The 21,272-nt window shown below is 51.0% G+C and overlaps 1 protein-coding gene across 1 annotated transcript in view; it reads right to left on the bottom strand.

Annotated features, from left to right (window-relative positions):
- Nucleotides 1-1,522: 1,522 nt before the first annotated feature.
- Nucleotides 1,523-21,272, bottom strand: part of LOC311308082 (unconventional myosin-Va-like) — a gene marked incomplete at both ends in the record, with an annotated part of 53,779 nt that continues 34,029 nt past the window's right edge. Inside the window, 20 exons of the mRNA XM_084437019.1 lie at nt 1,523-1,675; nt 1,834-1,904; nt 5,360-5,577; nt 7,609-7,891; nt 8,276-8,426; nt 8,793-8,882; nt 9,034-9,188; nt 9,446-9,595; nt 9,790-9,838; nt 10,760-10,819; nt 11,111-11,309; nt 12,099-12,179; nt 16,566-16,622; nt 16,872-16,972; nt 17,648-17,656; nt 17,805-18,032; nt 18,144-18,200; nt 18,659-18,793; nt 18,916-19,023; nt 20,463-20,608. Of these exons, the coding sequence (XP_084293145.1) occupies nt 1,523-1,675; nt 1,834-1,904; nt 5,360-5,577; nt 7,609-7,891; nt 8,276-8,426; nt 8,793-8,882; nt 9,034-9,188; nt 9,446-9,595; nt 9,790-9,838; nt 10,760-10,819; nt 11,111-11,309; nt 12,099-12,179; nt 16,566-16,622; nt 16,872-16,972; nt 17,648-17,656; nt 17,805-18,032; nt 18,144-18,200; nt 18,659-18,793; nt 18,916-19,023; nt 20,463-20,608 (2,501 nt within the window). The remainder of the gene's footprint in view (nt 1,676-1,833; nt 1,905-5,359; nt 5,578-7,608; nt 7,892-8,275; nt 8,427-8,792; nt 8,883-9,033; nt 9,189-9,445; nt 9,596-9,789; nt 9,839-10,759; nt 10,820-11,110; nt 11,310-12,098; nt 12,180-16,565; nt 16,623-16,871; nt 16,973-17,647; nt 17,657-17,804; nt 18,033-18,143; nt 18,201-18,658; nt 18,794-18,915; nt 19,024-20,462; nt 20,609-21,272) is intronic.

The following is a 21,272-nucleotide window of genomic DNA, read 5'->3' as shown; positions in this document are numbered from 1 at the left end:
GGCCTCAAATTTAGCTCTGATGAGGAGGACTTGGTACAGGAAGAACAGGTTCAGGCCTCTATGAGGCTCAGATCTCATGTGGCGGTTTCTATCTCGGAGGCCATCAACCCCTCTCCTTTACCTGATTCAGGATCGGAACAACTACCTGCAAACGCAGGAATGTATCCAGGGAGAGAGGGGAGTGAGGGCTCCGGTCCGCCACTGTTGGGGTCTGAGAGGGGGCGTGGCGAGGAGACTGAGAATGACAGCATTCAGTTCTCTCCACAGAGACCCACCCGCCATAAACAGACCTTCCAAAAGGGGCCCAACTGGGCACTGACAGTGAGTAAACCTGTACTAGTGGTTGGGGACTCTAACCTCTCCAGGGTCCCCCAATACTACCTTCCATTAGTGCAGGTTGACAGCTTTCCAGGGGCCCAGATTCACCATCTGAAGGCGCTCCTGGATAAGCTGGACCCCTGTCGGATGACACAGAAGGTGGTTTTATCGGTGGGCCTCAATAACTGCCTTTGGCGGAACCGTTCGGAAACCATTCAGAAGCAATTCCGCTTCCCCACTTGCTCCAGCACGCATGCGCACAGCACGCAGACTGGCTATTCTCCGTTACGTCTGTAGGCTACACTCACGGCTCACATTCTCTACTCTACGATCAGCTTGTTGGTGCCTGGAATATTGTGTGCAATATGCCTGAATATTTATCAGATTTTGAGGATATAGAAGATGACTTAGAATATGATGGACGCCGATCGTAGCGTAGAGAATGTGAGCCGCAAGTGTAGCCTACAGACGGAGAATAGCCAGTTTGCGCGATGTGCGCATGCGTGCTGGAGCAAGTGGGGAAGCTATTTCGTTTCTAAAGATCATATTAGAGGCATGTGAAAAACCACAACAAGCTCTCGCTCTATGTAAGCACAACTAGCGATTCATAAAGACAGATTGATGAAAACAACCGTTTCGCGGCAGAAAATAGATTTTTTAGAAGCTGCATTCTCAGTGCCCCGTCCGCCACCATTACATAGATATACTTGGCTTGCGCTGGATTTTTAATTTCTTCTACAGGCCTCCGAATTACACCAAAGGGATCTCGTTGAATCAAACGTCTTATAATATGCCTTAAATAAGGTCCAGGTTGTCAAAAACGAGCATTCTCCTTTAAACCCGCGCCAGAGTCTAAACCACTAGTGAAACCTGTGCTGAATCGGGGCTTCAATCTGAGCGCTGCTGAAGATGCAGGTTACACATGACTAGAGTAAAAGTATGATACTGTACATTAACAAATCAACATCTACTTTCAAAAGTGGACTACAGTAGTGTTCATTCAATTATCCTACATGGTTAATCTACTACTGACATAAAATATGATATAATGGGACTGATGGAGTAGTCTTTATATAGCCACATCCATGTCTCTCAGGACATCCATGTCTTCTCCAAAGAAAAAACTTTATTTTTTAAAAGCAGGGGAATAAAAGGCGCAATAAATAAAATATCCTAGCGTGATATATATATATATATTCATTTATTATACCAATGTGAGGAACGGTAGGTTGAGGGAGCCGGGGATCTGGATGGTCTCAAGGGCCAGGGAGGAGGGGTTGAAGGGGAAGGTGACGGGGTAGATCCTCTTAGTGTCCATCAACAGCTGAGGCGTCCCACAGCGGTCCCGCAAACGCGTCTGAGAGGAGAGCACAGGGGATGATCGTTACCACACACACACACACGCGCACACACACACACACACGCACACACGCACACGAAGACACACACGCACACACACACGCAGGCATAGAGACAAAGTCAGATAGGTAGCATTGAGACAGTGAGACAGGGTACCTGTATGGTTCGTATGAACGTAACCGACACGCGCTCCTCAAACTCATTGACCGGAGTGTACAGGTTCAAGACTGTTAAAGTTCGGTTTTAGGACCCAGGCGCAACAGGAAAGGAGGAGGCAAGGAACGGTAAAGCCCGGAGGGGCGATTTAATAAGATCACAAAGCGACACGCGCTCCTCAAACTCATTCACCGGAGTGTACAGGTTCAAGACTGTTAAAGTTCGGTTTTAGGACCCAGGCGCAACAGGAAAGGAGGAGGCAAGGAACGGTAAAGCCCGGAGGGGCGATTTAATAAGATCACAAAGCGACACGCGCTCCTCAAACTCATTCACCGGAGTGTACAGGTTCAAGACTGTTAAAGTTCGGTTTTAGGACCCAGGCGCAACAGGAAAGGAGGAGGCAAGGAACGGTAAAGCCCGGAGGGGCGATTTAATAAGATCACAAAGCGACACGCGCTCCTCAAACTCATTCACCGGAGTGTACAGGTTCAAGACTGTTAAAGTTCGGTTTTAGGACCCAGGCGCAACAGGAAAGGAGGAGGCAAGGAACGGTAAAGCCCGGAGGGGCGATTTAATAAGATCACAAAGCGACACGCGCTCCTCAAACTCATTCACCGGAGTGTACAGGTTCAAGACTGTTAAAGTTCGGTTTTAGGACCCAGGCGCAACAGGAAAGGAGGAGGCAAGGAACGGTAAAGCCCGGAGGGGCGATTTAATAAGATCACAAAGCGACACGCGCTCCTCAAACTCATTCACCGGAGTGTACAGGTTCAAGACTGTTAAAGTTCGGTTTTAGGACCCAGGCGCAACAGGAAAGGAGGAGGCAAGGAACGGTAAAGCCCGGAGGGGCGATTTAATAAGATCACAAAGCGACACGCGCTCCTCAAACTCATTCACCGGAGTGTACAGGTTCAAGACTGTTAAAGTTCGGTTTTAGGACCCAGGCGCAACAGGAAAGGAGGAGGCAAGGAACGGTAAAGCCCGGAGGGGCGATTTAATAAGATCACAAAGCGACACGCGCTCCTCAAACTCATTCACCGGAGTGTACAGGTTCAAGACTGTTAAAGTTCGGTTTTAGGACCCAGGCGCAACAGGAAAGGAGGAGGCAAGGAACGGTAAAGCCCGGAGGGGCGATTTAATAAGATCACAAAGCGACACGCGCTCCTCAAACTCATTCACCGGAGTGTACAGGTTCAAGACTGTTAAAGTTCGGTTTTAGGACCCAGGCGCAACAGGAAAGGAGGAGGCAAGGAACGGTAAAGCCCGGAGGGGCGATTTAATAAGATCACAAAGCGACACGCGCTCCTCAAACTCATTCACCGGAGTGTACAGGTTCAAGACTGTTAAAGTTCGGTTTTAGGACCCAGGCGCAACAGGAAAGGAGGAGGCAAGGAACGGTAAAGCCCGGAGGGGCGATTTAATAAGATCACAAAGCGACACGCGCTCCTCAAACTCATTCACCGGAGTGTACAGGTTCAAGACTGTTAAAGTTCGGTTTTAGGACCCAGGCGCAACAGGAAAGGAGGAGGCAAGGAACGGTAAAGCCCGGAGGGGCGATTTAATAAGATCACAAAGCGACACGCGCTCCTCAAACTCATTCACCGGAGTGTACAGGTTCAAGACTGTTAAAGTTCGGTTTTAGGACCCAGGCGCAACAGGAAAGGAGGAGGCAAGGAACGGTAAAGCCCGGAGGGGCGATTTAATAAGATCACAAAGCGACACGCGCTCCTCAAACTCATTCACCGGAGTGTACAGGTTCAAGACTGTTAAAGTTCGGTTTTAGGACCCAGGCGCAACAGGAAAGGAGGAGGCAAGGAACGGTAAAGCCCGGAGGGGCGATTTAATAAGATCACAAAGCGACACGCGCTCCTCAAACTCATTCACCGGAGTGTACAGGTTCAAGACTGTTAAAGTTCGGTTTTAGGACCCAGGAGCAACAGGAAAGGAGGAGGCAAGGAACGGTAAAGCCCGGAGGGGCGATTTAATAAGATCACAAAGCGACACGCGCTCCTCAAACTCATTCACCGGAGTGTACAGGTTCAAGACTGTTAAAGTTCGGTTTTAGGACCCAGGCGCAACAGGAAAGGAGGAGGCAAGGAACGGTAAAGCCCGGAGGGGCGATTTAATAAGATCACAAAGCGACACGCGCTCCTCAAACTCATTCACCGGAGTGTACAGGTTCAAGACTGTTAAAGTTCGGTTTTAGGACCCAGGCGCAACAGGAAAGGAGGAGGCAAGGAACGGTAAAGCCCGGAGGGGCGATTTAATAAGATCACAAAGCGACACGCGCTCCTCAAACTCATTCACCGGAGTGTACAGGTTCAAGACTGTTAAAGTTCGGTTTTAGGACCCAGGCGCAACAGGAAAGGAGGAGGCAAGGAACGGTAAAGCCCGGAGGGGCGATTTAATAAGATCACAAAGCGACACGCGCTCCTCAAACTCATTCACCGGAGTGTACAGGTTCAAGACTGTTAAAGTTCGGTTTTAGGACCCAGGCGCAACAGGAAAGGAGGAGGCAAGGAACGGTAAAGCCCGGAGGGGCGATTTAATAAGATCACAAAGGGGGATGTGGTAGTCGTACAGCCGATGGTCAGGCAGGAGCGTGGTAGTCGTACAGGCGATGGTCAGGCAGGAGCGGGGTTGTCGTACAGGCGATGGTCAGGCAGGAGCGGGGTTGTCGTACAGGCGATGGTCAGGCAGGAGCGTTGTCGTACAGGCGATGGTCAGGCAGGAGCGGGGTAATCGTACAGGCGTGGGTCAGGCAGGAACTGGAGAGATGAGGAGGGGAGGCAGGGTGAGTGAGAGTAATCACAAACGGGGAACGGGAAAAAACACTACAAAATACGGGTAAGGAGATTGTAGGCTAGGCTATACTTTACCACAAGAGTTTATGGTAAGATCTGGCGATGTAGACCAGGTTCTTGTAGAGGTTGAAGGTGATTGCAGAACGAGGGACAGGTGTGGTGATGATAATTGGAAACCGGTGAGTAGAGCCGCGCCCGCGTCATCGTCGGAGACGAGCGCGCCGTTCTTGTCTTTGCGCACGGGCCGATGTGCTGGGCATGTCGGGATCCGACTCTTCGTCACCGGAGCGGGAGGAGACTGCCGAGTCCGCGGAGCTGGCCGGAGACGGGGAACGCCCGGCAGTGGGGGGAAACTCCGGAGAGTCAGAGCGTTGTATGCCCGGGCCGATGCGACGTGCGGTAGAGCGCGTAGGACGCCCCGAGTGCGCAGCGGGCCCAGAGGGGAGAGAGGGAGGCGGTTGTGGAGGCGAGGGCATGCGAGCCGTAACAAAGACCTTCACAATCTGAGAGAGAGAGAGAGAAAGAAAGAGAGAGCGAGAGAGAGAGGGGGAGAGACAGAGAGAGAAAGAGAGAGAGAGAGAAAGAGAGATTGAGAGAGAGAAAACGAGAGAGAGAGAGAGAGAGAGAGAGGTAGAGAGAGAGAGAGAGAAAAAACGAGAGAGAGAGAGAGAGAGAGAGAACACAAGAACACAAGAAACTGGTTACGATCACGGACACGGAACCCTTGGTCCGGCGCTGGCTCCTGATTGGCGGGCGTGTGTTTACCTGGGCGGTGGACAGCGCCAGGCACACGGAGCAGATGGCTTCGGCGTCCTCGTCCGACTTCTTCTTGACCTGCAGCAGCTGGGCGGCCTGGATCAGAGGTTCCAGCGTCTCCTTGGCGCCGCACAGCATCAGGTTCTTATCCCTCATCCACTCCTCCAGATGACCCACGTTGTACCTGGACAGTACACACACACACACACACTGTTACGGCCCTCCAGTGGCTCGGGGTGGGACCGCACATGACCTCAGTGAATCATGAAAAAGGACAAACCAATGGAGTCGGAGACAGCAGCTTCTTAGATTTATAGGGCTTTTATTTATTCACTCAGGACCTGACGGTACTCCGCCAGGTCGAAGTTGGACAGGCAGTGATCGTTCTGCTTCGACGTGTTGTGCCTCATAAACGCCTGGAGGAACACACACACACACACGCACACACGCACACGAGACAGGTAAGAGCAGGTCAAGAGTGGAAATGTGTGTGTGTGTGAGAGATGTGTGTGTTTGTGTGTGTATATTGTGATGGGGAGTGTGTGTGTGTGTGTGTGTGTGTAATGACAGGGTAAGAGTGAAAATGTGTGTGTGTTAAAAGTGCATCCGTGTGTGTATCTGAACAAGCATGAGTGTGTGTGTGTGTGTGTGTGTGCGTGTGTGTGTAATGGCAGGGTAAGAGTGAAAATGTGTTTGTGTGTTAAAGTGCACACGTGTGTTTATCTCAACAAGTATGAGTGTGTGTGTGTGTGTGTGTGTGTGTGTGTGTGTGTGTGTTTGTGCGTGTGTGTGTGTGACTTGCATCTTCCCCGCTGTACTGTTTCATACAATGCAGGAAGCGGCAGGTGTTGGACAGCCAGAAGGACATCGTCAGAAAGTCGTCCCCGCGTTTCTGAGGAGAAAAAAAAAGAAAACAAAAGTGACCAATTTGCGTGTGACTCGTCCCGGCTTTTATTTAGCCAACAAAAGGGCCCGTGGGCCAAGCACATAGGCAACGTAGGCCTTACATATAACAAGACATGTTGGGTGAGAGAGTTAGCTAAATGGTGAATGCAAAACAACAAACATAACAAAAACCACCACCTAACAGGCTTCGGAGCCCCAATAAGTACAAGGGTGCATTCACCTCCCTAATTATGTCTTACAGTTCTACGTGTGCAAATGATATATGTAAAACCCAGGGTTATTGTAACTATTTCCTACTATAACTCTCCCACCCCACTGTCATACTAATCAAACAAACATATAATTTAAACAATGCTACATTTGCCCCACGTTGGACAAAGTGCATGTTACAAACAGTGAGTGACAACAAAGTATAACCAGTGACAGAAATGTGTGTGGGAAAACGTATACAAAACCAGGTAGTAGGAGGCTTGCCAGACCTCCTGAACTAACAAACAACTGAACCTATATACACAGGGGAATACAGGTTTGATTGGTTGATTGGTGACAGCTGGTGCTGCTGATCATACTGCATGTTGTCAGCAGACATCCAGGAATCACTCCAGAATCTCACTCAGAGGGATCACATGACATATGAGGGAGACAAAAGGACAGTATGAGACAATGACCAGTAGGGGGAGACAGACAACCAACAACATACTCATATATATATCTATATATATAGATATATATAATAAAGAATAAAGAATATCTGGGTTTTCACCCCTACTATCTGCTACCAGCCGTAACACACACACACACACACGCACACACACATGTGCAAAGACATGAGTAAGTACGCACGTAACTAAGCGTCAGTCATCACCAACGCAAGACACACACAAACACATACAGTATGCATGCGCATACGCCACCCCCATCTCCCCCCTCCAAACACACACACACACACACAAACACGCAACCCCCACCAACACACACACGTAAAGATGCACCCCCCACCAACAACCCATACACACATGTAAACACACACCCCTCCCTCCCACCGACCTACCCACCCACCGACACGCATGTACATAACCTAACCCCTCCCCCCCACACACACAGCGCACCCCCGCCCCTCCCAACCAACACACGCCCCCCCCGTCCCGTCGGACGCTCTCAAGCCCCGCCCCCTCCCCCAGACGGACACTCTCAAGCCCCGCCCCCTCCCCCAGACGGACACTCTCAAGCCCCGCCCCCTCCCCCAGACGGACGCTCTCAAGCCCCGCCCCCTCCCCCAGATGGACGCTCTCAAGCCCCGCCCCCTCACCTAATCTGCATCCCCTTGCTCCAGGAACACATGTCCTTGCGCAGCAGCAGGTTATTGAGGGTCACGGCGCCGATGATGTAAAACTGCTGCTTGACCACCTGCTTGATGAGCTCGGGGTCGGTGCCGTGCTGGCACATGATGGAGTGGAAGGCGCTGAGCTGCCGCAGGATGGAGTCCAGGGTGCAGGTGCCCTCATCGGCGATGCTGGACGTCCGCTTCCGCAGCCCGGTGGGCTTGACCCCCAACACGCCCTGGATGGTCTCGTGCTCCAGCATGCCCGAGACTGTGGGGGCGGTCGGGGCGCACACACACACACACACACACACACACACACACACACACACACACACACACACACACACAAAATCAGCAAGAGTGTGCAAACTCACATTACACCCACACACATACACACACACCTCATCATAATACATACACACACTCATATCACACACACACACACAATCAGCAAGTGTGTGCAAGCACACATATACACATACACACACACACACACACTCACACACACACTCACTAGCAAGTATAGTGTAAAGTACAAACATAAACGCACACACCCAAATGAGCATGTGCGCTCACACACATACACACACGCACACACACACGCACGCACACGCACACGCACACACACACGCACACGCACACACACACACACCGATCATGGGATACAGGATGTTCTCCATGCACTTGATGAGCTGCTGGTAGAGCTGGATGGCCAGGTCACTCAGGACCTGACGGTACTCCGCCAGGTCGAAGTTGGACAGGCAGTGATCGTTCTGCTTCGACGTGTTGTTCCTCATAAACGCCTGGAGGAACACACACGCACACGCACACGAGACAGGTAAGAGCAGGTCAAGAGTGGAAATGTGTGTGTGTGTGAGAGATGTGTGTGTTTGTGTGTGTATATTGTGATGGGGAGTGTGTGTGTGTGTGTGTGTGTGTGTGTAATGACAGGGTAAGAGTGAAAATGTGTGTGTGTGTTAAAAGTGCATCCGTGTGTGTATCTGAACAAGCATGAGTGTGTGTGTGTGTGTGCGTGTGTGTGTAATGGCAGGGTAAGAGTGAAAATGTGTTTGTGTGTTAAAGTGCACACGTGTGTTTATCTCAACAAGTATGAGTGTGTGTGTGTGTGTGTGTGTGTGTGTGTTTGTGCGTGTGTGTGTGTGACTTGCATCTTCCCCGCTGTACTGTTTCATACAATGCAGGAAGCGGCAGGTGTTGGACAGCCAGAAGGACATCATCAGAAAGTCGTCCCCGCGTTTCTGAGGAGAAAAAAAAAGAAAACAAAAGTGACCAATTTGCGTGTGACTCGTCCCGTTGGGTTGGATCAAAAACCCTCGGCGCTTCTGGGCGTTACATCGAGCGAGCGTCTCATTTCCCGCCCGGCCCGGACGCTGCCGGCGGACGCCGTACCTTGAGGATCTTCTTGATGCTGTTGATGATGGAGGTGAGGAGTGTGCCGACCTTCTGGTCGGCGTTGACGTAGTCGGCGTGTCGCAGACACATGAAGAGGATGTAGGCGGGGAGCCCCGGGATCAGGTTCACCGCCAAGTCGCGCGGCTTCAGCTCTAAGGGGAGAGAGGAGGAGGAGAGGGGAGGAGGAGGAGGGTGGGGATACGGTGTTGGAACAAGGCCCGTATAGGACGCGTTTGTAGTATTGGCACGGAGCCAGCGTGGGACGCACGCGCTAGGTACTGGTGCTGAGCCACGAACGGATGCGTTCGGCGTCGGACGCATGTCTGGGGTAGAGGTCAAGTGTGGCGTTCTGGAAAACGCCGCGGGTTGGGGGGGGGGGGGGGGGGTGGGGTACTTAAAAGGTACTGACCCAGAATGAGGTTCTTGACCAGTTTGAGTTCGTCCTCCTTCTTGTACTCCAGCATGCCCTGGAAGTCCTTCTCCCTGCGAGGGATGTTCACCGGACGGATGGGCTCGTCCACCATCTGACCCGGGGACACCTGGCCCTCTCCCTGACCGGCTGGGACACACACACGGTTGATTACTGTACACACACGGCCCCCTGGGGGAGACAGACAACACACACACACGCACACACATGCACATGCACACACGGTTGATTACTGTACACACATGGCCCCCTGGGGGAGACAGACAGCACACACACACACACCTCCGCTCACATGCAGACAGACAGAAGTCTTGTTCCCATACCTCCGATCTTCTTGGTTTTGTCATGCTTCTCTAACTGTTCCATCCGATCCTGCCAGAGATGGAGAGAGAGAGAGAGAGAGAGAGAGAGAGAGAGAGGAGTGAGGGAAACAGTGGAGCCTGGTCTAGCTATAGCGTGCAGCTGGGATCAGGGTGCAGACAGAAAGCTGAGGCTGTAGAGAAGAGTGCCCTCTGGTGGCAGAGAGGATCATTACGAAACCTTCAGATTCCACTCATCTAGGGAGCGGAGATCTGATGATGGAGACAAAGTCTCGGGTCACCTTTCCTGACAGTAGCCCGTGAATGGGCCAGAGTTAGACGGTGATCTACACTGGGTTTATTCTATCTTGAAAGCCATACTCATCGCAAAAAAAGTTTTTCCGCGATGCCATCTGGCTTCCAGAATACGTTTATTCCACTACTTGTCCCTATTTAAATAAATAAGTCTTAAATTCTACTAGCATACTTTGTTGCTGTAGTTAGCCAAACTTGTTGCTACACTAGCCAAACTCCTGGACTACAACTCTTAGTCCTGAATACAAATGAGCTATAGATATAAACATGCTTTTCCAATTTGGATGAAATACCCCTTTCGGCAAATATTTTAGAATATCGCTTCCTCTCTGTAAAACTGTCTCTCCATCGCCCAGGGCACCGAGGGTGTCTGATTTCAGGGGAGGGGGAGTGCTGATTAACCGGTAGTTTATTAGAGAGTGGACTCCTGTGTGGACGAGGAGGAGGAGGAGGAGAAGCAGAAGGAGGTTGGTTCTCCTCTGTGGGTTAGGAAAGGAGGACACGCTGCTGTGGCTGTTAGAGCAGACATCACATTAAAACGCTGCTCTGTGGAGTGCGCACGCACGCACACACACACAGTCTCGGTTAGTGTTCACACACGTGCAGGAACACACAGTCTCTCCCTCTCTCTCATTCACACACACACACAACACACAGATGCAATGTTTTCTCTACATACAACCATCCGTCGTAAAATGATGAGTCGGGTCTCCCGATAGGCTGTTGGGTCATCTGTGGTCTGTGATACATGTGCACATCTGTGCATCTGCAATGAGTATGTGTGTGTGTGTGTGTGTGTGTGAGTGGGTGTAGACTCGACGGGCCCTCGTTGACGAGGTGTGTGATATTGCGCTGCTCTGCGTGTCTGCGCTCTGTACGCGCACGCATGTGTGTGTGTGTGTGTGTGTGTGTGTGTTCGGCGCGCAGCGAGCGCATTCGTGCGCGTCATAGAGGTGTGTGAGGTGTCACGTTAAGCCGTTTCTCTGATTTTTGTGCGTTTGCATGTGTGTGTGTGTGCGTGTGTCCGTACCAGGTTCTCGTTGGTGAGGCGCATGATCTCGTGCTGGAGGCTGGCCTCTATCCGGGACTCCGGGGGCAGCTGGAGGTTCTGGGCCAGGAGCTGCTGCTGCCGGTTGTTCTCCTCCTTCACGCTCTGCAGTTCTCCTCGCAGAACCTCCACCTCATTATCGTAGCTGCGCCGCTGCGCCTGCAGCTGGGACTCCAGCAACCTTGAGGGGGGGGGGCGTGCGTCCGAATGAGCGTGTGAGCAAGAGAAGGGGGCGAAAGAAGAAGGAGGGAGGAAGTATGAGGGGATGAGAGAGAGAGAGGAGAGAGACTAGTCAGAAGAACGCCCAGAGGAGGAGGGTGGGAGGCGTTTCGCTGGGTCGGGAGGGTCAAGGCGGGACGACCTCGCCGCTGCAGTCCTCCGCTCTCGGGGGGGGGGGGGGGGGGGGCAAGCGAGCGCCCCCCATCTGGCGACACGCAGCCCAGCCGGGAAGACCTCCTTCCCCGGGGGAGAGCTCCCCACCCTCCCTCCCCTCCCCCCTCTCCTCTGACTCGGGAGGTCCGGTCCGGTCCGAGCCGACGCCGTCACACCCCCGGGGGGAGGCGGGAGGGCGGTGGGGCGGCGTCCCGAGGCAGAGAGGAGAGACGCTGGCGGCCCGCGCTCGCCGCGGGGGGAGAGCGCCAGAGCGAAGCGCCACACCGATGGGAGTCGTTCTACTTAGGGTGCCGCGCTTCGAGCGCCGAGGCAAAACCGGGAGCCGGTTAGTACAGTAGGAAAGGGTGCGAGGATTTAGGACAAGGTGCAACACGGTCGGTCACACCACAACACTCGAGAGGGGGGTTAACCGCCTCTGATCAACCAATAGGAAGCGAGAGATAAGAGGGAGGGAGCTGAGAAAGAGAGGAGGGATGGAGGGAAGGAACGTGGCGCCATGTCGTCCCTTCACACCGGCATCCACATGCGCTCGCACACACACACACACTGGCAAGACGCCTCGGGGGGCGCGGTTAACCTGTTGGTCTCCTTTAACCCCTCATAAACCAGCCACAGCTCGCCGTCCTCATTCAGCCTATGGAAGTCTGGCGTGGGCGATCTGAGCGACACACAGGGCAGACAGGGACACAACACAACCAGCAACGTGAAGAGGGGGCGGGGTGTGATTGGGGGGGGGGGGGTACGAGAGGGGAGTGTGAGTGTGTGTGAGGAGAGAGGATAGACAACATACTTGAAATGCTGTGTGACACTGTGACGACTCCCAGTCCCCTGGCTGGGGGTTGGAAGTAGGCTGGGTCTTTTCTTCCCAGTCCAGCAGGTGGAGTCTGGGAGTGGCTTCTGATCAGGTGCACCTGGCGTAGGTGTGCCTGGAGTATAAAGGCCATCGAGAAGCAGATCTCTCGCTCTCTCCCCAGGAGCACCTTACTTCTGATTTAGACTTTTGGTTTACACCTTGCTACATTCACCTTCACCATACTGTTATCCTTGCATCCATACATTACACTACACCACTGATATACTGATATTCACATCCCATACTAATTGATTATTGATTATTGTTTGTATGATTTAAGTAGCCAAGTATTAAATATTCTTAACAGTTTGCGTTGGTAGTGTGACTCCCCTTTTTGTTGCGACTCTACGAGCTGGGTCGTAACAAAAGTGGGGGCTCGTCCTTTGTGGTTGTTAGTTTGGTTTTCTGTGCGTTGTTGTTCTGGGAGTCGCGCTTTGGTGAGTTTTCGGTTTTCTTGTTTGTGTTGCGTTGTTTGCGTTTGTTGTTTTATGGGGGGGGGAGTTTAGTGCTAAGCTTTAGTAGGCTACTATTTTGCTATTGCTATTTTTGCGATTGTCAGGAATAGTTTTGGTTGTGACCGTCTTTGTTTACTGGTTTGCGTTTGTGCGTCGGCGGGTGGGTCTATGCAGCTGGTGCACTTTGCGCTCTGCTCATTCCCCTGGTCAGGAGAGCAGCGATTCCCCTTTGGGTTTCGTTGAGGGGGGGTTGTAGTGTTGTGGCGAACGCGGTTAGAGACAAAGTCTCGGGAGCACGTCCCTGCTCCGGGCGGGTTGTCGGCTTGCCGATCGCTCTTCCCCGCAGCAGCGGGTTTTAGTGCATAAATACCCGCCGTTATGTGGTCACATGAAGACTAGGGGGGGAGATTAGGTAGTTTTCGGTAGGCAGTTAGAGGGGAAGCGCATTCTGCGTTGGCTGTGTGGATTCGGCCGCTGTGCGTCACAGCGCGTCAACATGTGATTGGTCCCTGGTTTTGCTTTGGTTCATTCAATAGTTTTGTGTGGTTAGTTCATTCATTGTTTGGTCGCTTGCTTCGGGACGTAGGTTGTATAACAACCTGCATATGTGACTTTCGGTTAGTGATATAACATCGGGTCATTATGGCTGCTGTCGATGATTTTTTGTCGACTCCTTCGGAGTCCGGTTTGGCTGAGTTTACCAAGGATCAGCTTATGGATATAGCGAAGCACTATGGTATTGCTATTAGTAGCAGTAGTGCTCGAGTTAAGGACAGCCTAGTAGCTGCTTTGGTTGATGGTTTAGTGGCTAAAGGTGTTATTCGTAGGAAAGACGAAAGTGGGGATTGGTTTAGCGCATCGGGGTCCGGGTGGACTTTTGAGCAGCATAGAGAAATGTATTTGTTGCAAACGGACCGTGAAAAGGAACGTGAATCGATGCAGTTGGAACGTGAGAGATTACAAGTTGAGCAGGAGAAGTTAAAACTTGAGGCTCGTCGGCTCGAGCTAGGTCAACCCGGTAGGCCCCAGGGGGGTGTGGCCATGCCTGGGGGTGCTGTTAACCTGCTCCCTGTATTTGACATTAGGACGAGTTTGCGGCTCGTTCCAACCTTTAATGAAAAGGATCCGGACACGTTTTTTGCTTTGTTTGAGCGTGTAGCGGAGGCTGGAGATTGGTCCGACGCAAACCGTATTCTAATGTTACAGTGCGTTCTTACTGGGAAAGCCCAGGAGGCTTTTTGTTCATTGGCCCCAGAGCCTAATCTTACATATGCTAAAGTAAAGGATTCGGTATTGAAAACGTATGAGTTGGTGCCGGAAGCATATCGTAGGAGGTTTAGGACTTGGAAAAAGGGCGACAAGCAGACCCATTTGGAGTTTGCTCGGGACTTGGTGTGTCAGTTTACTCGTTGGCGCACCTCGTTAAAAATTACCACGTTTGTGGCTCTGTGTGATCTAATGGTGTTGGAACAGTTTAAGGATTCAGTGCCTGGGGGCGTGGCAACTTATGTGGGTGACCACAAAGACGTTAAGACAGCCCTAGAGGCTGCTGCGTTGGCCGACGATTATGTGATCACTCACAGAGGTAGTTATGAGCCCCGCGCTACGGACGAGTGCTCTCGCCGTGGCTCAGACCGTCCTCTTCGCTCTCCGAGTAGGGGAGGAGCGGGGATGGAGCGTAGTTTGCCTGCAGACTAACCGCGTTTTGTCGTTTTTAGGTTGTCCCTGCCTTCTGTCCTCCTCTTGCTTCCCTGTCTGTTGTCCTTCTCCTTAAATTGCTTCTCAGGTGCCGAGTTGCTGGAGTGCGGTCTGCGGGCTTGTGAGGTGGGGTTTGGAGGTTGGGAGGTTTATGGGATGCTTTGTGGTTTGTTTTGGTCTCGGGGTTCCTTTTGGGGTCCCCGAGTTTATGGGGGGGGGTGTGACGACTCCCAGTCCCCTGGCTGGGGGTTGGAAGTAGGCTGGGTCTTTTCTTCCCAGTCCAGCAGGTGGAGTCTGGGAGTGGCTCCTGATCAGGTGCACCTGGCGTAGGTGTGCCTGGAGTATAAAGGCCATCGAGAAGCAGAGCTCTCTCTCTCTCTCCCCAGGAGCACCTTAGTTCTGATTTAGACTTTTGGTTTACACCTTGCTACATTCACCTTCACCATACTGTTATCCTTGCATCCATACATTACACTACACCACTGATATACTGATATTCACATCCCATACTAATTGATTATTGTTTGTATGATTTAAGTAGCCAAGTATTAAATATTCTTAACAGTTTGCGTTGGTAGTGTGACTCCCCTTTTTGTTGCGACTCTACGAGCTGGGTCGTAACAGACACGTAAGCTAAGCAAGGACTCTAAATCAAAGTAGAATGTGCGCGCGTGTGAACGTATGTGTGTGTGTGCGTTGTGTACGTGTGTGTGCATTGTGTGCATTTATACAACAGCTAGTTCCGACCGCGCATTGTGATTGGCTAAGACGGATTCCAAGCAGTGCCTTTAAGGCCTATAATGGCACTGGGTTAATCACCAAATGTATTCCTACTCCCTATCGCTCGTCGGAACTAGCTGTCGTATCGTGGAGGTCTGAAACAAAATATTTAAGTAAGACTGAACACTATAAACCCGTCTTTTCCAAAATAAAATTAACAACAGTGCAGTGCTGTTGTATAAAAGCAATAAGACACTCAAGGTCGTGCTTTACTGTGGTTTATTGGCACGTCTGTGGTCCGCTTCGCGTCGTGCCTGCGGCTGCACCACAGCCGTGCCAATAAACCACAGTAAAGCACTCCCTCTCGTGTCTTATTGCTCAAGTGTGACTAACTGACGTACCGGCCTGCTTCTATATCAGTGTGTGTGTGTTTCAAATGCGGAAAGCTCTGTGACTGTGGTGTGACAGAGAGATGAGTCCACAACACTGACATGAGGAGGGAACAGAAAAGAGGGTCACATAAAATCACGAGGGCGGCGGTCAAAGTAGAAAAACAAATGAATGCCACGAACAGGTGATCCATGCAGGGGTCATGCCAGGTCATTCCATAGGGCTGTTAGCTAGGCCTCCTACACCCGCCCCCCCCCCCCTCCCCAAACCATCTACATCACTTCCTGTGCCACTAAGAGAGCCATTCCATGCTGTTGCCATGCTGCGAGGCTGTTTAACTCTTCCACTGGCTCCAGCAACTGGCTCATTACCCAAACGCTTAGCAGCCCACCCTGACAGAGCCACGACACCTCAAGCTACTATGCTGATAAAATGTCAACCGTTCATTTTAAAATCTTCGCCACATTTGTTCGGAATTGATCTCAAGACGCGATCTCACAGACACCCTGTATTTGAGATGAACACTGGGTCTGTTACAGTCCCCCTGGAGCTGGTGGGTCAATCCCCATGCCGTTAGAGCAGGCTAACCTAGCTTAGCTTTATCGCCATGCTGGTTAGATGGCCGTTGCAACACAGGCTAACCTAGCTTAGCTTCATCGCCATGCTGGTTAGATGGCCGTTGCAACACAGGCTAACCTAGCTTAGCTTCATCACCATGCTGGTTAGATGCCCGTTGCTACACAGGCTAACCTAGCTTAGCTTCATCACCATGGTGGTAAGATGGCTGTTGCTACACAGGCTAACCTAGCTTAGCCTTCCCTATTTAGCCATATCGCCTATATCAGCCTTTGGTATCCCTTTTCCAATTGGTTTAGCATGGCCATGCATGCTCCGCCTCATGATGCATAGGCCACACCTGATTGGTTACCTGAGCCTACTCAGGAGCTCATTGGCTTCCAGCGGCTTACGCAAGAACCTGGGGGATCTGCACAAAACAGAGAGAAAGAGCGGTTCACACACACACTCACAGCTCTTACACGCACGCACGCACGCACACACACACACACACGGGTGGTCTGAACTGTAACGAGCGCCTGGTTGCGCTCTGAGGAGAGCGGGACAGGGGTCAAGGAAGACAGAAGAGGAGGAAGAGAGAGAGGGAGGAGGAGGAAGACAGGATGGAGAGAGAGAGAGAGAGAGAGAGAGAGAGAGAGAGAGAGAGAGAAGAGTGTACCTGTTGGTGTCCTTGAGGCCGATGTAAGCCTGTTTAATTTCACCAGAGTCCTTCATCTTGGAAACGTCCTCGACATGGTGCATAGGCTCAGTCATGGTCTCCTGAGACACACACACACACACACACACACACACACACACACACACCAGTGAGCATGTGTAGCTGTTTTACAATCATAGCTCCGACAGTTTACACTGATATGGGCATGTGTCTACAGAAGGTCACGGTGTTGAGGGGGTGCTAATGTGATGCAGCAGTGCCCTATAATGTCACCATGGGACATTATACAAACACACACACATCTCCATCATGGATGTTTAACTATCCTATCGCTGACAGCTCCTACTGGGCGAACTAACAGCGGTACTTGCAAGCAGCGGACAGCATGTGTCAGTAGTGACAGGTGAATGTAACCAAGCAGACTCTAGTCGGGGTCCTGTTGTAAATGAGGGAAACCTCAGTGCTTTACGAGCAGGGCTGAAAATTAACATTAACCGGCCAAATGCAGGTAAAATTTCCAGTTGGCGACTAGATTTCGGAAGGCTATCTGAAAGATATATATACTTGGCCGGTAGATTTTTTCATCTACAGTCCCCTTGGCAGGTGACTCACCGCGAGCCAAAAGGTTAATTTTCACCCCTGTTTACGAGTATGAATAAAGGTTTGAAATGAAATGAAATGTTAGACTCGTATACTACTGGTTAGACATGGTGGAATGGTTCAGTGTGAACATGAGGTGGTTGTGTCTAGAACATGCAGCTACAGGCTCTCTGTACCTTCTCATCCTGTGTGTGGGGGGGAGAGACGGAAAAGTTAGAAACACTGGTAGTAGTCAGATCAGATCCTTTCATGTTAACACACACACCCTGGCCCCCACTGACCAGCCCCATACGGAAGCTTCCGGACGGTCGGTGACCCCCAGCCGACCCCTACCTTGTGCTGCATGGCCTCCTTCTGGCTGACCAGCTGCGAGCGCAGGATCAGCACCTCCTCCTTGCGCACATCCAGCTCCTCGCAGGCGCCGTTGAGCTGGTCCAGGAGCACCTTGTAGGCCGGGGAGCCCGGAGCGCCGGCCCCTGCGCCTACATTACCCAGCAGGCTCTGCCTCATGTCGGTCAGGTTGTGCTTCAGCTTCTTGTTCTCGGACTCCAGCTCCTGGCGCTGTGGGGGGGGAGGGGGTGGAAAAAAAACATGGCGGCCGTCAGAAGGGGGCCCTTGGTGCCTGTAGACGAGGCTTCTGACAGAAGCCCGGGGTACAGCTTTGCTCCTCACCTTGAGAGACTCGTACTCCAGCTCTGCTCCGCGGGCCTTCTTATGCTCTTCATCATCCTGAGGGAGAGTTATGTTACATAAAGAATAACTAGACATGTATTAGACTTTGATAGTATTTTAATAGCATTGGGAGTTGTACCTGGGCTCTAGCCCGTGGTATTTTGGTAGTATTAGAGTCGTACCCAAGCCCTATCCCATGATATTTTAGCAGTATCAGAGTGGTACCTGGGCCCTAGCCCATAGTATTTTAGTAGATTTTTTTAGTAGTAGTTTTAGTAGTAGTAGAGTTGTACCCAGGCTCTACAGGTAGCCCATAGTATTTTCGCAGTATCAGAGTTGTACCCGGGCTCTAGCCCATAGTATCTTAGTAGTATCTTCGTAGTATCAGAGTCGTACCCGGGCCCTAGCCCATAGTATTTTAGTAGTATTTTCGTAGTATCAGAGTCGTACCCGGGCTCTAGCCCATAGTATTGTAGTAGTATTTTAGTAGTATTTTCGTAGTATCAGAGTCCTACCCGGGCTCTAGCCCGCTGGAACTGGTCCTCTTTGTTTTCCAGCTCGTTGCGTAGCGACTGTTTTTCCTGCTCCAGCTCCGTCAAGCGTTTCTGCAGCTTCAGAGTCAGAGACGTGTCCAGGCCACGGGTCACATCCTGCCAGGACAGGAAACGGTGTCATGGTGACACGCTAATCACCGTTTTGATATTACAAACATGCACACATTTTATATGTTGTTCTATTTCTATTTTATGCCGCTAGCCTCTCTGCCCCTCACCTCGGCGGCGCGGGAGTCTTCTGATTCGGCGAACTCTGAGTTGTAGGTGTACTCTGATTCGTTGCTGCTGTGGGTGGAGTCTGTTCTCCTGTGGCCAGGCTTGGGGACCTGGGGAGGGTAGAGGGTGACGGACCCTTAATGACACAAACACACCCCATTCCATAATCTTAATTGCTCACCGTCTGAGTGTGTGTGTATGTCTCTGATTATGTCAGTGTGTCTCTGAGTGCGTACAGTATTTCTGAGTTTGTATGACATCTGAGTACATTACAGTCATTTAGCTGACCCTTATATCCAAAGCGACTTACAATAATTGCACTTAACATAGGAAAACTACTAACCAGAACTCACAAGTGCCTGTCCTTTCTATAACAAGTGACTAAGGCCCAAATCCACTAAGAATGGATTGCTCCCGCTAATAGCTCGATATTTTGCACAGCAATTGCAGCAGCAGTCGGCTCCAGTTTAGCACGATATTCACAAAAGATTTTGCTCTAATGGCATGCCCGGTCAAACACGCCCACAAATTTGCCAACTGTGTGCAATTTGAGCCCATGATTGCAATTAGCCATGTACGTGTTCATATCATGATGATAATCTATTGCTTTACGATAGTAAAAGCAAAAACCCCTCTCACTATTTTTGTTAGCACCCTCAGTCATTCCATCCTGGGGCCGGCCTGTATGTGTTGCACATCTAAATGCAGTTTGTTCTTGTATATAGATATAAGATCTTGGATATAGTCGGATCTTTCCCCAGTGTTTCAAGCTTTTCTCCATATTTCAGGACACAGATTGGATCATAATGACAGACCGCACTTTTTTGCAGAAAATATCAGTTCTGTTTGTTTCTGTGCATCGCAGCTGGCTGAACTTATTTTTAAATCCCCCTCTATATATGTTTCAGCCTTAATATCATCCAATATCAATTCAATATCATTCAAACCTCAAGTTCTGAGGAGAGACAGAGGGAGAGAGTGCGTGCTGACTGCTGCAGTTAATACCAGCTTTTCAAAAGCTTTCCAAAAGCTTTCAAAAGCGGTATTTGCACCTCTCTAACCGTGTGTCAGTTAGCTCACGATCTTTGTGGATCAGACGCAAGGCTTATTTGGGGCAATTTTGCAAGGAAGTACCTAATTTACATACATTCAAATGAGCCTGGCGCAGCCGTGGAGCTACTTGCTCATCAGTGCTGTTTGCAAATGCTTTCCCCCCTTTGCGTGTGCTTTGTGGATTGGATGCTATTTTTTGGTCTCATTTGCACGGGTTTTTCTGCTGCAAAAGCTGCACAATACTTTTGTAGATTTGGCCGTAAGAGAATAATCTAGTGCTGATGGCAAGTAGGCGAGTAGGTGTGTATATCTGTGTGTGTGTGTATGTCTGAGTGTGTGTGTGTGTGTGTGTGTGTGTGTGTGTGTGTGTGTTTGTGTGTCTGAGTGTCTGAGTGTGTGTGTATTAGTGTGTGTGTGTATGTCTTGAGAGTGTATCTCTGAACAGGTGTGTATTAGTGTGTGTGTATTAGTGTGTGTGTGTGCAGTGTCTGACCACAGAGAGGGTGATCTCCTCCTTCAGGTCGTCGTATTTCTCCTCCATGCGCCGGTGTTCGGTCAGGAGGTTCTGGTAGCGAGAACGTTCCTCGTTCAGGTCGTTCTCCAGCTGCTGAGTCTCCTCCGCTAGAGCAAGAGCCATTTTCTCTGAGAGGGAGAGAGAGAGGGGGGGGAGAGAGGGGAGGGAGGGAGAGAGAGAGAGAGGGGGAGAGGGAGAGAGAGGGAGGGAGAGAGAGAGGGAGAGAGAGCAAAAGGAAGGAGAGAAGGTAGGAAAGAAGTTGTGAGGGACATATCATTGAGGTTCAATACACACATGTGCAGCTTGACTTTACAATAAGGATGTGAATGCAATGTTTTCTGGTGAGCCAGTGGTGAGTCTTCTGTGTTGGGTGATGTGATTGGTCAGAGGGGTGGTGCTGTATGTGACAGCCGATGTGATTGGTCAGAGGGGTGATGCTGTATGTGACAGCCGATGTGATTGGTCAGAGGGGCAGTGCTGTATGGGACAGCCGATGTGATTGGTCAGATGGGTGATGCTGTATGTGACAGCCGATGTGATTGGTCAGAGGGGCAGTGCTGTATGTAACAACCGATGTGATTGGTCAGAGGGGCAGTGCTGTATGTAACTGCCAATGTGATTGGTCAGAGGGGCAGTGCTGTATGTAACAACCGATGTGATTGGTCAGAGCGGCAGTGCTGTATGTGACAGCCGATGTGATTGGTCAGAGGGGCAGTGCTGTATGTAACAGCGAATGGGATTGATCAGAGGGGCAGTGCTGTATGTAACAGCCGATGTGATTGGTCAGAGGGG

The sequence above is a fragment of the Borostomias antarcticus genome, assembly GCF_949987555.1.
Source record: "Borostomias antarcticus genome assembly, chromosome: 4".
NCBI classification, from domain to species: domain Eukaryota; kingdom Metazoa; phylum Chordata; class Actinopteri; order Stomiiformes; family Stomiidae; genus Borostomias; species Borostomias antarcticus.
This window is presented reverse-complemented; position numbering and strand designations above follow the sequence as displayed.